This window comes from Callorhinchus milii, unplaced genomic scaffold, assembly GCF_018977255.1.
Source record: "Callorhinchus milii isolate IMCB2004 unplaced genomic scaffold, IMCB_Cmil_1.0 Scaffold26, whole genome shotgun sequence".
Lineage (NCBI taxonomy): Eukaryota > Metazoa > Chordata > Chondrichthyes > Chimaeriformes > Callorhinchidae > Callorhinchus > Callorhinchus milii.
The window spans coordinates 4,210,020-4,224,811 of record NW_024704767.1 but is presented as its reverse complement, the minus strand read 5'-3'; the positions used below and the strand labels follow the sequence as shown (position 1 = coordinate 4,224,811).

Genomic DNA, 14,792 nt, shown 5'->3' with positions numbered 1-14,792 from the left:
TCCAAATGTGTTTAAAGCTGATTTTAAATGGAAAAAGTGTAGTTAAAAATAGTCCCATATTCACACCCTGTTAATGCACATTTAGTGACATAAGGAGGTTTTCCACTCCTAGAGGTGCTCTAACTCAATGCTATTTTTAACGATTGAAATTTTTCGTTTGGTGCCTCTTAATGCTTTTTCATCACGATGAAGGACAGCCTTAGCTGTTGTTTTCATATTTCATGATTGTCAGGTTCACAATGAAGTGAGTGCAAGGTTGCTGATTTAAGTGTCTGGGTATCCTTGGTTTCGTTTCCATTCAGATTACACTTTTATTTTAAAAAAACTCCTGTTAAACAGCCTAAATTTCTGACTGACTTTCATCCAATTGCAGTTGCTGTTCATAAGCCTAATAGTATCCCCAAAGTGCCTTGACTGCAGTTCCCGGCTCTGTCTCAAAGACGTGATAAGGCGCTATATCAAATGCAAGGATTATTATTATTATTATTACAACCACACTGGTGCTGTGAAGAGGGTCATTTGTAGTTCTCATGTCCTCGAGCCCTAGTTTCCTCCCTACCTCAACTTCTCTTCTCTTTGACTCCTCCGCTGCTCCAGGTATTGACTTATACTGGAGTATTATTATTAAGGATCCGTAGATGCCAGCAGCTCTCCTGCATCTTGCCCAAGTGGCCATCCCTCACGTGTGAAGCCAGGCAGTGAGTGATCATGGACTTTTCAACTATAGCAGGAAGAAGGCTAGAGCACAATGCTGCTTTTCTCCAGTGTCCATACCAGTCCATTTTTCCAGCCAGGATCGCTGGTTAGTGTTCGACCACTGAGTCTCTGAATTCTGCCTCATGTTTCCAGTTCACGATCATAGAAGATCACTGTAAAACATGTTCAGTGCCACCCACACTGAGCTCAGCTCACTCACCACACAATGAAAGCCTATTTTTGATATTTATAAGCAAACCTGCCCATCATTTGCTTGCTGAAAACAGACAATTACAGAAATGCAGGATACAGTTTGAACCTTTCATGTTGGATATTAACCTGAGGTTTTGACTGTACAGCTGAAAAATTATGAATATGAAATTAGTTTGCCAAGAAATTTCAACTGGGATTAAAATTTCTATATATCTTGTATGTGTGTGTGTGCATGTGTGTATGTTCACAGTCAAATAGAGTAAAATTTTGCTGGTGAGACACACACATGTACAGTCCTCACTTGGTCAAGTTACTGAGAGGCAACCTGGACCTTGGAGCTTGAATTTAAAAAGTCTTTGATTGAGACAAAACTCGCTCAAACACTATTTTATTTAATAAAAAAACGAGTCAAATATTTGTTCTTAGAGCCCTCTAGAAGTGAAAGGTGCTATAACAATTGTATGTATTATTATTATTAATATTAAGACTAGAATACAATCCATTGACCCTCATGCAGAACGAGGCTGAGTAAAATTTATTCTCAGTATATTAAAAAAAAGATTGCTCCTTCATTTGCATTCCTGTATCCTGTCTGGCAGTGGCCTGAAGGCAGATTATGGGGCTGATAGTACACGTTAAAGATCCAGCAGAGCAGTTAATTTACAATTTCTGTAATGTTCACTCATGAACTACACACCGTTGTTTTGCATAAGCGATGCTCCTTCAAATAAAATGAATGACATAATTTTAAACGTACCTGGACACGTTTCAGAATAAGAGTAGAATGGTCAAAGGTGAAAGCAGCACAGCTCTTTGATCACCTCCTGAGCAGGAAATCTCCCTCAGCCTGAGATTTGGCTGATTAATCTGGTTGGTAAAATTCAATCAAAAGAACAAAATCAGAGAAATCTTCCATTGATTTCATCGGCTCGTTTTCTCGTTTGGATTTTTCCCTTCGAATTGACGGTTGAAGGGCTTATTTTGCAACAGAAATAAAAAAAAAGTTTGTATGAGGAATAATTTGCAGCTTTTTAAGTTCACTTGATTGCAAAGTAAGTTGCTCCTAAATGAAAACCTGCAATGATGTGAATAATAGGTTTGAGTTCCTCCAACAGTCCAGTTGGTAAAGCCACTGCGGTAAGTGAAATAGACTTACAGTCAGAATGAGCCAGGTTTGAACCTCTAATTGTGCTACAATTGGTCTCAGATGCTTCTCTTCAGGGAGACCTCACTCAGTATCGCTATCCAGTGACCTCTGTTGGAAAGTGCTTTTGTGTGTTATCTATCCCACCCTCGCTCGCCTCCACTGGCTCCCCATCCCCCAGAGGATCCAATTCAAGATCCTCACCTACAAGGCCATTCACGGCCTTGCCTCCTACCTCTCCGACCTACTATCCCCCTACCTACCCGCCCGTACCCTCCGTTCCTCTGGCTCCGGTCTGCTCCACATCCCCCGCCCCAACCGCCCTACTATCGGTGGCCGGGCCTTCAGCCTCTCAGCCCCTAGGCTCTGGAACTCTATCCCCCAGTGCCTTCGCCTTGCCTCCTCCCTTTCCTCCTTCAAGGCCGGTCTCAAGACCTTTCTCTTTGACCGAGCCTTCAGCTCCCCTCTCGACTCTCTACCCCCTCCTCGCTCCCTCCCTTCCCTCACCCTGACCATTTCCCCTTTGCTCGGGTCCTGACCCAACTGTACAGCACCTTGGGACGTCCTCCCGACGTGAAAGGCGCTCAATCAATGGAATCTTGTTGTTGTTGTTGTTCCTCCCATGATCAAGCAACTCGTTACTCGCTGTCTAGGTTCACACATGAAGAATGGTAATTTGAGTGAAGATAGTGGAGTGTGACTGGCACCCTTGGAGCAGTACCCTAGCAAGTCTGATCCATCGGAAGGTGGGGGTGGGTGAGAGAGAAGCAATGTGGAGAAAAAGAAAAACATATGTATTTTAATGAGTATGAAAAGATTCCAGTCAGCTACTTGCAACTTACAATTAGCATCCTGGTGAAGAGTTAGGAATGGAAAGAGTTAAATAAATTATAGAGCCTGGTTTTGCTTGAGGGCAACCACAGTAATTGAAGGCTTTCCCAGATAGAGAGGAAGTGGAGTGCAGCTGTAGTCTGTGCACCACATCATGTACCCGAACAGTTGTGGCCTTAAGGCCACATGGAGATGAGGAGAACATTTTCTTATTGGTTACAACATGAAATATCCCAGAGTATTTCCCTGCGGACCCCTATCAAAATGCCTTTCCATTTAGCGTGAAAAGCGCTAGATCAAATGCAAGGATGATTATTATAACGTTTTTGTTTTATAAACAAGTGCAGTTTCAAAATTATTTAATAATTTTTTTAATATATATATGTGCACTTTGTTCGAGTGAAGTCCTAGAATATAATTTTATAGCTATCAGGTTATATTTATCAACTATTATCTTTCTTTGTATTTTTTGGTGACTATCTTAAACTGGTTGCTGTATGTACAGACAATCAGAAAATCATCCCTGATGTGAATATAACAATCAGGCAGTCACAATGTAATAATCTCTGGCTCTAAAAAAAGGTCCAGCTTTTAGTTTAGGAAATTAAATGTTTCATAAATATGCAAGCTCTTGGATGTCATTTGTGACTTGGCTGTTTCTAAAAAGGGAATTTTATCTCCTGATGGTTCATTTCTTGGAATTAACCATGTTGGTACATAAAATTGTTCACATCACAATAATGTGCTTAGAATGAAGTACAGTTTAAACCACCTTAAAATCTACCTCTTCGACCGTGCCTTTGGTCATCTTTTCCCCCCATACACTTCCTTCCAGCTTGGTGTCTAACTTCGCTACTGCTAAGCACTCCTAGATATTGCCATATAAATTGCAAGTTATTATTGTTTCATGAATAATTACAGAATTGATAAATTAGTATTTATTTAATAACTTCACCCTAGTGTGCATCTGTTGCTCTAATGTTTTGGGATGTAAAAGGCAAGCCTGCTTGTTTGCTTCTTGTTACTTCTCAACAGGATATTCACAGAATATCATATTGCTAAGTTGATTGTTAATGAATGGTGGTTTTCAATCCTGCACGCAGGCTAATGTTTGAGGAAAAATGAGTCATTGTGTACCTTGTGATATTATGCATTAAAGGAGCATTGTTAACTGTCAAGTTTGTAGTCAACAAGGTCACCACCGAGGAGACCCATGATATGTGGACATCATCACGTTGTCATTCCCAGCCACTGCAAATGAACAAAAGAAAACAGAATTGTGATTGCAAGCTTTTACCCACAGCAGGTTCATCTGGCTCCTACTCTAACCTTTCAGCAGGCTGTATTTGGCTTATCTAGGGTTGAGTTGGCTTAGAAGCGACAAATAATACCCTGCCAAATAATACCCAGCAAATGTGTATTGCAATGGTACATCACTGAAATATCATATTCATATTTCTGATAGGTTCTGAAAGCTGCATGATTGAATCTGTCAGGCTCATGTGTGGAAAAGTGAACACATTCAAAATTTTATCTGTGCAGTGAAAAGGAATTGAAAACTAATCAGTTTGCTCTTTATTGTTCTTTGTTTTGCCCCGAAGTGTTGGGGATTCAAGTTTCGTACTTTCTAATTCAATTTGCCCGTTAAGTATCTAAAAAAAGAACAAATTTATGGAAAATAGGTATTTGCTAAGGGAGTATTTTTCTCCCAAACGTAATGGGATTTTTTTAAAAAAAGAAACTTGAACATAAAAGTATTGCTTGCATTTGAATATGTAGCATATGAATCGGAAATCATTTCACCAAATAAAACTGAAAGGTTCTGTCATGCCGAAGAACAAAAAAAGAGTCAATGTGTACGTCTCTTTCTAAGGACAGCTTGTCATTTCTCCTATCCTGACCTGTCGGTTTCTTCTTTCAGACAGTGCAGACAGACCTGTCAAGTATTTCTACAGGGACGGGGTCGTGAATTACACCACACTGCTGAGAGGCTCTGATGGAGAAACGTTGTACGTCGGTGCAAGAGATGCCATTTTCGCCTTGAATGTTTCAGATATTGCTCCCAACAGATTCAAAAATGAGGTATATGCCGATCTTAATTTGACAGTGCAGTGGCACAAAGCTAGGGCAATTCCCATAATATTTTATCACTTTCCTCTTCTTGTAACTCTTCTCTTTTCAATTTACTTTTTGAAGTGCCAATTAATGCTATCAAATCCTTTGGGGACTGGAATGAGCCTGTTAAAACTCATGTCACTTAAGAGACACTGATCAGCTGTCAGGATCTGTGGTGGACTCGAGACAAAGGCTGCAGTATAGCAGGGACAGTATTCTGTCACACTCCTTCACCCAATTTCCTCCGAGGCTCAATTTCCTCTGACACCCTCTGATACATGTTGACTGCTACTCACCGTCCCTCCATCTAGGAAGGTGACTGATATAACAGCCACTTCTGGTTCCAGTGATGCTTAATTGCTTAGCCAACAGGAGACCAGAGGATGTCAAGGTTAATTTTATGTTTTTTTTCCCAATCACTGGCCCAGCAGAGATCTCAGAAAACTTATCATCAGATAGATTTGTTGTTCATACATTTTGAAATGTATGAAATTCACAGGACACCTTTCCTCGACTCATACTCCCCAAATGGTATTTTGTTACCCGAGTTGTAAGATGATGTTCCATTGGAGAGGCTGAGCTATGTGTATTTTCCAGCTCTAAAGCTGCTCCAGGTTTGTTTTGGGGGAAGGTATAAGCAATAAGATTGGGCATATGTGTTTATCGAATACTTACTGAATCTTTCCCATAACGCATGACAATCAAAACTGTCAAATTCTTATTTCAAAGATTAATGTCAGCAACTTCAATGATCCACAGACTTCATACTGTAATATTTCTGTCTATATTTAACAGGTGATTTGGGAATCTCCAGAGCAGAAGAGGAGGGAATGCAATTTTAAGGGAAAGAATTTGCAGGTAAAGGCCCTCACTTTGAAAACAAACTTGAAGGTTACTTAAATCCAACTCTGGTAACTTCTAATAATTGGTTTGATATTTGCCTGCCTGCAGAGTGACTGCTTCAATTACATCAAGATCCTCCTTCAACTAAACAGCACTCACATTTTTGTTTGTGGAACAAATGCTTTCAGCCCTAATTGTTCCTATATCGTAAGTGCTCATATCAATGTCTTTATAGATTTTACAGAAACAATATTATCATTAAACCTAGTCATGTGACTTTAAATGTAATCTGTTCCTCTCTTTCACGCAGCATGTTGCAAACTTCTCTCTAGTCAAAGACGCTAATGGTAATATTTTAACTGAAGATGGAAAAGGTCGATGCCCCTTTGACCCGACCTATAAGTCAACTGCAGTTATTGTTGGTGCGTAATTTAAGTCCTTGCTATTGAATATTGTTTTCAGACATTGCACGAGTTACAGATGATCAGATTAAAGAAGCACATATTCCCCAGTAATAAAGAGAGGCCATTCTTAACTGTCAGGATTGTCCTGTCCCAGAATGTTCGGCCATTTGTCCTCTGGTTTTCATTCAATGTTCTCTTCACATTATTTTGCAGTCATTTTGTACTATATTTGTTTTGCTTCCTGCTTTTTACCCTTTATCAATTTGCATTACTGAAGGCAGTACTGAAGGGGTACTATTGCAGGAGCAGCCTGATCCTTGTATCTCATCTGAATGACCATTCTTTGTGTGTGAGCTGTAACAGGCTCTTCAATTGGGGAAGGGTAGAGGAGCGAAAGTGGTCACATGAACCTCCAGGAGTAGTCATACTTACTGGCCAATTTGAGGGTGGGAGGAAAAGGAGTGTTTGCGCTCTAAACCCTGAGGACAGTGAGGGCCAATGTTGTGGCACCACACCCTAACCATCTAAGATTGTCTACCTCAGCATTAAGTAAGGATTGAATTTTTGACCTTCCCAGTTTTGCGGTTCAGTCAGAGGTTTTTCCACAGAATCGATGGGAGCCAAAACATTTCCCTTTTTCTCTGACATTTACATAGACAGGTGCCACATTATTTAAAATATGTTTACGACAATGTGAAGTATTTGTTTGTTGGATAAAAGTATAAGTACCATGACAAAAATACTTTGGTTGATGCTTTACCCCCTTTACAAGTACCAATACCACCTTGATATACCAATGAGGGATGAAGGGAATAGAAAGGTATGGGAGCAAGTGGAGAGAAAGGATTGAAGTATAAACACCAGCATGGACTAGTTAGGATGAATGACCTGTTTCTGTGCTGTATATTCTACATACATTTATGAGAGATTGCCTTTATCCTCCACTTCAGAGGATATTTGTGAATCTATATATGAATTCATTTTGGATTGGATTCACATTAAACACGTTACTGTTTCTCAATGCTAGCACAGTTTTGGTTTACTTTGTATATGGAGGATTAGAAATGGAATTGATTTGCATATTTTGCAACTATGTAAAGTTTATTTATCCTGTGCTGATAACATACAAATAGACAGAACTAAGATTTGCTTGTCTTCATTGCCATCAGATGGAGAGCTGTATGCAGGAACTGTCAGCAATTTTCAAGGCAACGAGCCAATTATTTCAAGAAGTGGTAATAAACCACCATTGAAAACCGAGAATTCTCTGAACTGGCTCCAAGGTGAGTAACTGGCAACAAAATATAAAAGATTTGTAGTGATAAAGTTTTTTTTGAAATTACTGATGGAGCGATCAGTCAAGCAAGACTGATGGGATATTATTTCATTGGAAACGCTTTCATGAGATTACATCCTTGTGTTTGACTGCTAGCGTCCTCTGCGTGGTACAGCTTGAATAAGTCCAATCAGGTGTGGATTAGATTGGACATAAACACAGAGAAAGAGGAAGTGAGATTCATGTGTGGGTGTGCAGAGCAGTGTACTGGTTTAGTAAATTGATACATCGGGTGGGAATAAGTTTAGGTGCAATTATGCCAACGTGCTTCCACATGTGACATTCATATAGGGCCCCTCTGGTAGTTCATAAATATCCATGGCCATGAAGTTCATACAGTGATATGGAAAGCCTTTGTGCATTTGTTTGTGCACGACATTGGGTGACAACAGGATCAGGCTCATATGTTGAACAACACTTGCGTCAAACCTCATACGTGAATGTGAATAAATGTATTTAGAAATAACTTTGAAAGCCCCCTGACATAAAAATAAAAAGAAGATTCTCAGCCATTTATATAAGTATAGCAGTATCACTTTGTTCAGCAGCCTTGATATCAGACTCCTCAAGCTAATGTAAAAACGTGTTTGTAGAGAATGGACTGGCTATTCTTCCTCCATGCAGTGTACAGTTTGGCATGTTTTTCTTAAGCGATTGTTACACTGTAAACATGTCTAACCGCTCCACAAATCACTCTTAGTCACGAATGGTATTACAAAATATTGCATTTACCATCAAGGTAAATATAAAATATTTACAATGTTGTGGGCGATGCCGTCAAGCATTTTTTGCTGTCCTAACAAAGGTACTGGATTTAGTCTGGACACACATACTTATAGGATCTTAATAGCACTAGTTCAATGACCCAAATTCACCATTATTTACAGCTGGTCTTTTATCAGTGGGTTTTACTGCACAGACATGACCACGGACACCAGTATTAATCATTTTTAGTGCCATGGCTTTATTTCCTGTTTTATTGCTACAGTTGCCATTGTTTATAGTTTGTATGTTTTTGTGTGTTTACACATACAATAAATAAGATACTTAATGTTTGATGGCATCACAAACTTCATTGTAGATGTTTTACAGTATCCATTTCAGCAAAGATCACTAATGTATCACCATTGACCAGCAGAACCTACATCAATTATTCTCTTAGTGTAAACTTTTAGCCAATATCAGTTTTTCTTTTACTAATTTTCTAACTTCAGATCAATATCCAATCCAGGTTTAAATGCACAATTCAACATTTGATTACAGAAATGGTCCCTCGCATGTTTACAATCCACACTAGCAGACTGTAAATGGGGTGAGAAGGTTTTCCATGGGGTAGTGGAAACAGCAATCACAAATGGGGATATACTCTACAAAGGAAAAGATTGTTGCAGAATGTTTACGAATCATACGGTTGGAGGAGTACTTTATATTGAAAGTTATTCCCAAGGGTGAATAAAGACCCTCATTAGCTACAGCCACAAATCATTGTCATTGTCCTAGTGCTCGATATGAAGGTGCAATTGCTATGCCACACTTGTTGGAAGAACACAGTCAATCGTGGGGACATTAAAAATATTAATTCCACTCAAATGAAGCTAGTTAATTTTTAACAGTATGTAATTCTTAATCTACATATTGCATGCAAGAATTTGTCTAGAATTTTAATTTCAGGGGAGCTGAACTTTACCAAACTGTTCATACCTTCTTAATTTTTTTGGCAGATCCATCTTTCGTTGGTTCAGCATATATACCAGAAAATTTACCAGAGAACAATCCTATTGGAGATGATGGCAAAATATATTTCTTCTTCAGTGAAACTGGCAAAGAATTTGACTTTTTTGAGAATACAATTGTATCGCGGATAGCACGAATCTGCAAGGTAAATTCACGTTTTAACACAGAATTTATGTCCTAGCCATTGGTCAAGGCAGCTGGACAAGTTTGCATCAAGAAATAGGCAACAGGAAAGCATTAGACTTAAGTTATCTAATTATCACCAGGTACAATTTGTCTGTTTATAGTGGACTTGAATTATAGCTGGATTGTCAGTCTGCTAAAGTGTACGGCGTTAGCATAATAGATACTGTACAATAGTTCCAACACTCCTCTTCCATTTAAGAACTGAGGTTGATGGAAGAAGCTAGTGTAGGTAGGTTATCTTATTGAATGACTCATATTAGGAGACCCACACAAAAAATCTAGCCAAGTGAGAATAAAATCAAGACTTCTGCTTTCCTGATAGTTATTGATAACCATGTGATTTGTGCTGTGACAGAAGTGAATTCTAATCTTTGGAAAGTAGCACCGCCATATATAGAATTATGGTTGTGGGAAACTACTGATAAAGAGTGAAGACATGTTACCTGAGGCAGTGAATGCGTTTTTCAGATAATGATGTTGAGTATGTCTGCTGGAACAAAGTGGGGTAATTAAGCAAAGTCTTCAAACGCCCTGCACCAGGTCTTAGAAACGCCTGTGGCTCTATAAGTGGTGGTGATGTTTAGTTGTCATCACCCTTTAATGTGTGATCTATTAGATAGCACTCACTGGAAATGTTTGCAGCATAGCACCGGGTTGTACCCGGATAGGTTGCATCTATATTTATTTATTCGCTTTCTTTATCTAAATCCCTTTTTGTGCTTGTGGTCTTGTGAACTCTTGTTGATTTACTGCACCCTACTTTCATCCTACTTTGGTAAACTGGATTTGACACCAGAACTTTATAACTTCTACCACTTTGGTAGCTTCAGCTGAAGTAATGGATAGTGTGAATCATGAAGGGAATTGGGAGAGGCTGCTGATTCATTCTTTTAAGATCTATTGGCTGGCTTGATCCTTTATTGACTCACCTTCACTGGTTATTGAAAATGTATTTTGATCTCACTGTGATTCATTTCAGTTTAAAACAATTGGAAATTATGTAAGGGTTGTTGTCTGGAGGGAGTTACCTGTGTAGACTTCAGGTGCTTTACAAGTCCAATGTTATGTTCAAAGGGCTTGGGTGTTTGTATCAGTAGTGCTCTTAGCTGTGTTTGTTTTTTTTTCAGTTTTATTTTGCGAACATCAAAAGCTTTCTGATATAAAAGAAACTCAATTACTTCAACTTTCAAAGCTGGCAATTTAGAAAGCCAGGTTGTTCATGTAGCTGACGCAGGAAAACAGTAGGAATTTTCTCATGTAAAAGGTTCAGAAAATGATTTATTCTAAACCAGAAAAGAAGAATCATTACTGTACATTGTATAATCTAGGGGCAGGTTTCAGTCTGTAACAAGAATCATGTTGAATGCTTTCCCATAATTGATCGCATGATCACGAGAGAGAATCAGATGAAGAATGCTCTTCTGCTCATTTGATCTCATCCTTCCAGAATACCACCCATCAATTATATCAGTTTTTTAGATGAGTCCAATGGCCTGATGTTAACCACTCTTCAAGTAACCAGTCATTATTACTCTCTGTGTAAAGACATACTTACTTGTGTCTGTCCAGGAATTCCCCTTTACAAATCTGAACCTGTGCCGTTTCGTTCTGCTGCTTTGGTGTTATCTGAGAGTACTGTTCTGGGTTGACTTTTCCAATCTTATTTAGAATCTTGTATGCCTCTACAGACCTTCTCAGACATTGCTTTTCAACACTGAACAGCCTTCCTAACCCAAAGCAGATCACAGACCATGTTGTTATAAACTAAGGCACCACCCTCCACTCTATTTCACTGTTCTCAGGTGTCTTAATGGCTCCAAGTTTTAAATTCACTAAATGCATTTTTGAAGTTTTCTGCTTTAACATCCCGTGACAAGCTGAATGGAATTAATGTATGTATTACCAATAATTCAATTGTTCCAAAAGGCTTACAATAATATTTATTCAAATATGTTTCAGGCTAACACTATTAACAAGTAAAACTTATATAATTTTCCAAATAATCCAGACTTCGAAGAGTTTATTCGACAGCCTTTTCTAGTATTATATTCTTGGGGATTATGCCTTTCATTAAAGTAGTTTTAAAGGAGAACATTGCTCAGGGGTCACCTCCAGAATGAGACTGAGCTGCTATTTAACACTGTGAATGCCATTTGACCTGAGCAGGTCTTCAAATTAGAGAAGTGGTAATTCTCGACCCCCTAAAAGCGCTCGTATTTACGGTGCCATTACTTTAGACATCCATCATTGCAATGCCATCTTCATCAATAGAAATAAATAAACCAAAAGAGAAAAAAATCATGTTGGAATGGAGAATGGAGTTTCATCAGAGATCAAAACTCCTGGTTGTTTTGGTTCAAAGGTGCGATAATTATGGGGCTGTTCCAACACGTTCTAAACTTTGCAATCCATGGACAACTTGGGAAGAGTTAGAAGAAATAATAATAATCCTTGCATTTGATATAGCACCTTATCATGTCGTTGAGACATCTCAAAGCGCTCATACAATATATTGTAAAGTGTAATGACTGTATTTCGTATTTGGTACAACCAAATGGCCACATTACTACATTTCTGGTCATTCTTTGCCACGAATGACCAATTACTTCCAACAACCAACACTAAGATTGTGCCCTCGCTACTCATTAGTTGATCACAAACATTCGGTTCATTCCTAAAGTTTATTGGATTTAAGATTTTAAAAGACTATGACGTGCAAAATCTCCATGGTACCCTTGTGTTAAATATGGTTTGTCCGTTTACTTTCATCTAACTCAAATTGTGATTTCTGATTGACAGTAGATTTTTACTGCCCCTTCAATTATGGCCCCCCATGAAGTAGCCAAAAGAAGTTACAAAGGCAACTACACATTGCCTGTCATTGCAATGGAAGGTCTGCCATTTGTCATGATGGGCACTGTCAGTTTAAGTGACAGTGCTGAATGAGGTAATAGGCCCGTTATCAAGCTCACCTTTTATTGTGGTTTGATGTGATAATCATGGGGAATTCGACATGTTCAAATTACTGAGTGGCCTTGAATTGGTTTCTTCACCGTTATTCAGGCAAAGTCGTGGACAAGCTGAAATAGAACTTTCATCTTTCCCAACGTTTTCCTTTTACCAAAATAAAATGGGAATCCCAAGTGGGGTGAAAGATGAAAGCAAAAAAAGAATAATTTTGTCACTCAATCCACGACTGTTTGTGGGACACTGCTGTGAGTAATTGACTGCCGCAGTTCACCCACAAAATATACAGTCAATTTACTTAACAGTATATTCTGTGAAGCACTTTGAGGATAGCAACAACAAGATTATATTTGTATAGCACCTTTCAAGTCAGGAGGACGTCCCAAGACGCTGGGCAGTGTACAGCATTTCAGACCTGAGCTGGGGTCAGGGGGGAGAAGGGAGGGGAGGGGACGGGGGGTGACCAATGGCATGGTTGAAGAGGAGGGTTTTGAAGCAGGACTTGAAGGAGGCTAAGGAGGGGCGAGGCGGAGTGATTGGGGGATGGAGTTCCAGAGGTTGGGAGCAGAGTGGTCGAAGGCTCTCCCGCCAATGATGGGGCGGGTGGATCGGTGGATGTGGAGCAGGCCGGAGCCGGCTGAGCGGAGGGAGCGGGCGGGTTGGTAGGGGGTTACAGAGATAGTTCTGGATTATCTGCAGCCTGTGGAGGGAGGAGTTGGGAAGGCCAACAAGCAGGGAGGTGCTTGGAGGTGATGAAGGCATGAACAAGAGTTTCAGCGGCCTGAGGGGTGAGGTAGTGGCGGAGTCGGGCGATGTTACGGAGGTGAGGGAAGGCAGAGCGGGCCATGGCTTGGATGTGGAGAAGAAAAGACAGTTGAAGGTCGTACAAGACACCAAGGATCCTGACTGGCTTGTTGAGTTGTAGTGTACAACCATGGAGGTTGATACTACTAGAGCCTGAGGTGCAGAGGCGCTGGCGTGAGCCAATCAGGAGGACTTCAGTCTTGTTCACATTCAACTGTAGGAAGTTTGCCCTCATCCAGGACTTGATGTCTGACAGGCAGTCTGTCAGGACAGCAGTGGTCCTGGAGTTGAGGGTGGAGGCAGAGTTGGGTGTCATCCGCATACATATGGAAGTTGACCCCATGTGTGAGGATGATGTCACCAAAAGGGAGCGTGTAGATATTAAAGAAGAGGGCCAAGGACAGAGTCCTGGGGGACACCAGACGTGTCAGTACGGGGGCTGGAGGAGAAACCGTTAGAGACAATAAAGTGGAGATGATGAGAAATAGGAATTGAACCAGGCAAGGGCAGGTCCGCGAAGATTGAGTAAGGAGGAGAGGCGGTGTATGAGGATGGGCTGGTCGACAGTCAAATGCAAGGATTATTATTAAAATAGATCGGAATAGAATCCCAAGATGAAAGCAAAACAGAACTGTTAAAAATACAAAATGCTGGCTGTTTGTCTTTTAATCAATTTCTTTCCTCTGAACATAAATTACCAGAGCATGCTAGTTGAGCCAGGTTACCGGTATGTTATTGTACTATTTCAGCCCTATATATATAATTGGTACAAACTGATCCTGTATACATTAGTCAGGTAAGCCAGTCCTGATTTAAGGAATTTAATTAGTGGATTAGAAAGCAATATTGATCCTGTATTGAGAACTGAAGCCTGCAGTGATTGCGTGTATTGTAGTCAATCCCAGTGGGTCGTTATAAATGGGCTTTTCTTTTTGTTGTAGCAAAAAGAATTGGTATTCATCAAAGAAGTGATCCATGTTGTGTTTGGCAATCCTTATGTAGCTGTTTATTAAGATACAATCTAACATAACCATTTAAAATCCCTGAAATTAATAAATATGAGGCCAAATGTGTAGCATTTCTGTGAAATTCCACATCGAGAGGTTAAGGTTTGGTTAAATCAATCTTCTGTCAGCTTTTACTTGTGATCAGTGTAGCCTTTGATAATTTATATTTCTGTCATCAACAAAATGACTTGTAGTGCATACTTTCCCTTGATTATATCACTCAATGTGAAACCCATAGAATAAGAGAAAGATGCATTTACAAGGCCCTCATTGGAGAGATCAGCTGTTCAGCTCCTGTCATTCCAATGCCATATGTGTTGATAGCCACTGTCAGGTTAAGTGACACCGTTGAACAAGATAATAGGCCTGCTATAAGTTCACTTTTAAAAATGAGACATTATTATTTTGGTTTGATGTGATAATCATAGGGAATTAGTCATCTTCAAATTACTAACGCCCTTGCCAGTGCTGCCTTGATTTCTTTGCCAATTGTCAGGAAGCATGCAGCAAGA

At 39.7% G+C, this 14,792-nt stretch overlaps 1 protein-coding gene across 1 annotated transcript in view; it reads left to right on the top strand.

The window, feature by feature from the left end:
- The window catches only part of sema4ba (sema domain, immunoglobulin domain (Ig), transmembrane domain (TM) and short cytoplasmic domain, (semaphorin) 4Ba), a 94,157-nt gene that overhangs the window by 66,767 nt on the left and 12,598 nt on the right, over positions 1 to 14,792 (top strand). The window contains exons 3-8 of the mRNA XM_007906942.2: positions 4,806 to 4,966; positions 5,795 to 5,857; positions 5,951 to 6,049; positions 6,153 to 6,264; positions 7,416 to 7,529; positions 9,304 to 9,461. Of these exons, the coding sequence (XP_007905133.2) occupies positions 4,806 to 4,966; positions 5,795 to 5,857; positions 5,951 to 6,049; positions 6,153 to 6,264; positions 7,416 to 7,529; positions 9,304 to 9,461 (707 nt within the window). The remainder of the gene's footprint in view (positions 1 to 4,805; positions 4,967 to 5,794; positions 5,858 to 5,950; positions 6,050 to 6,152; positions 6,265 to 7,415; positions 7,530 to 9,303; positions 9,462 to 14,792) is intronic.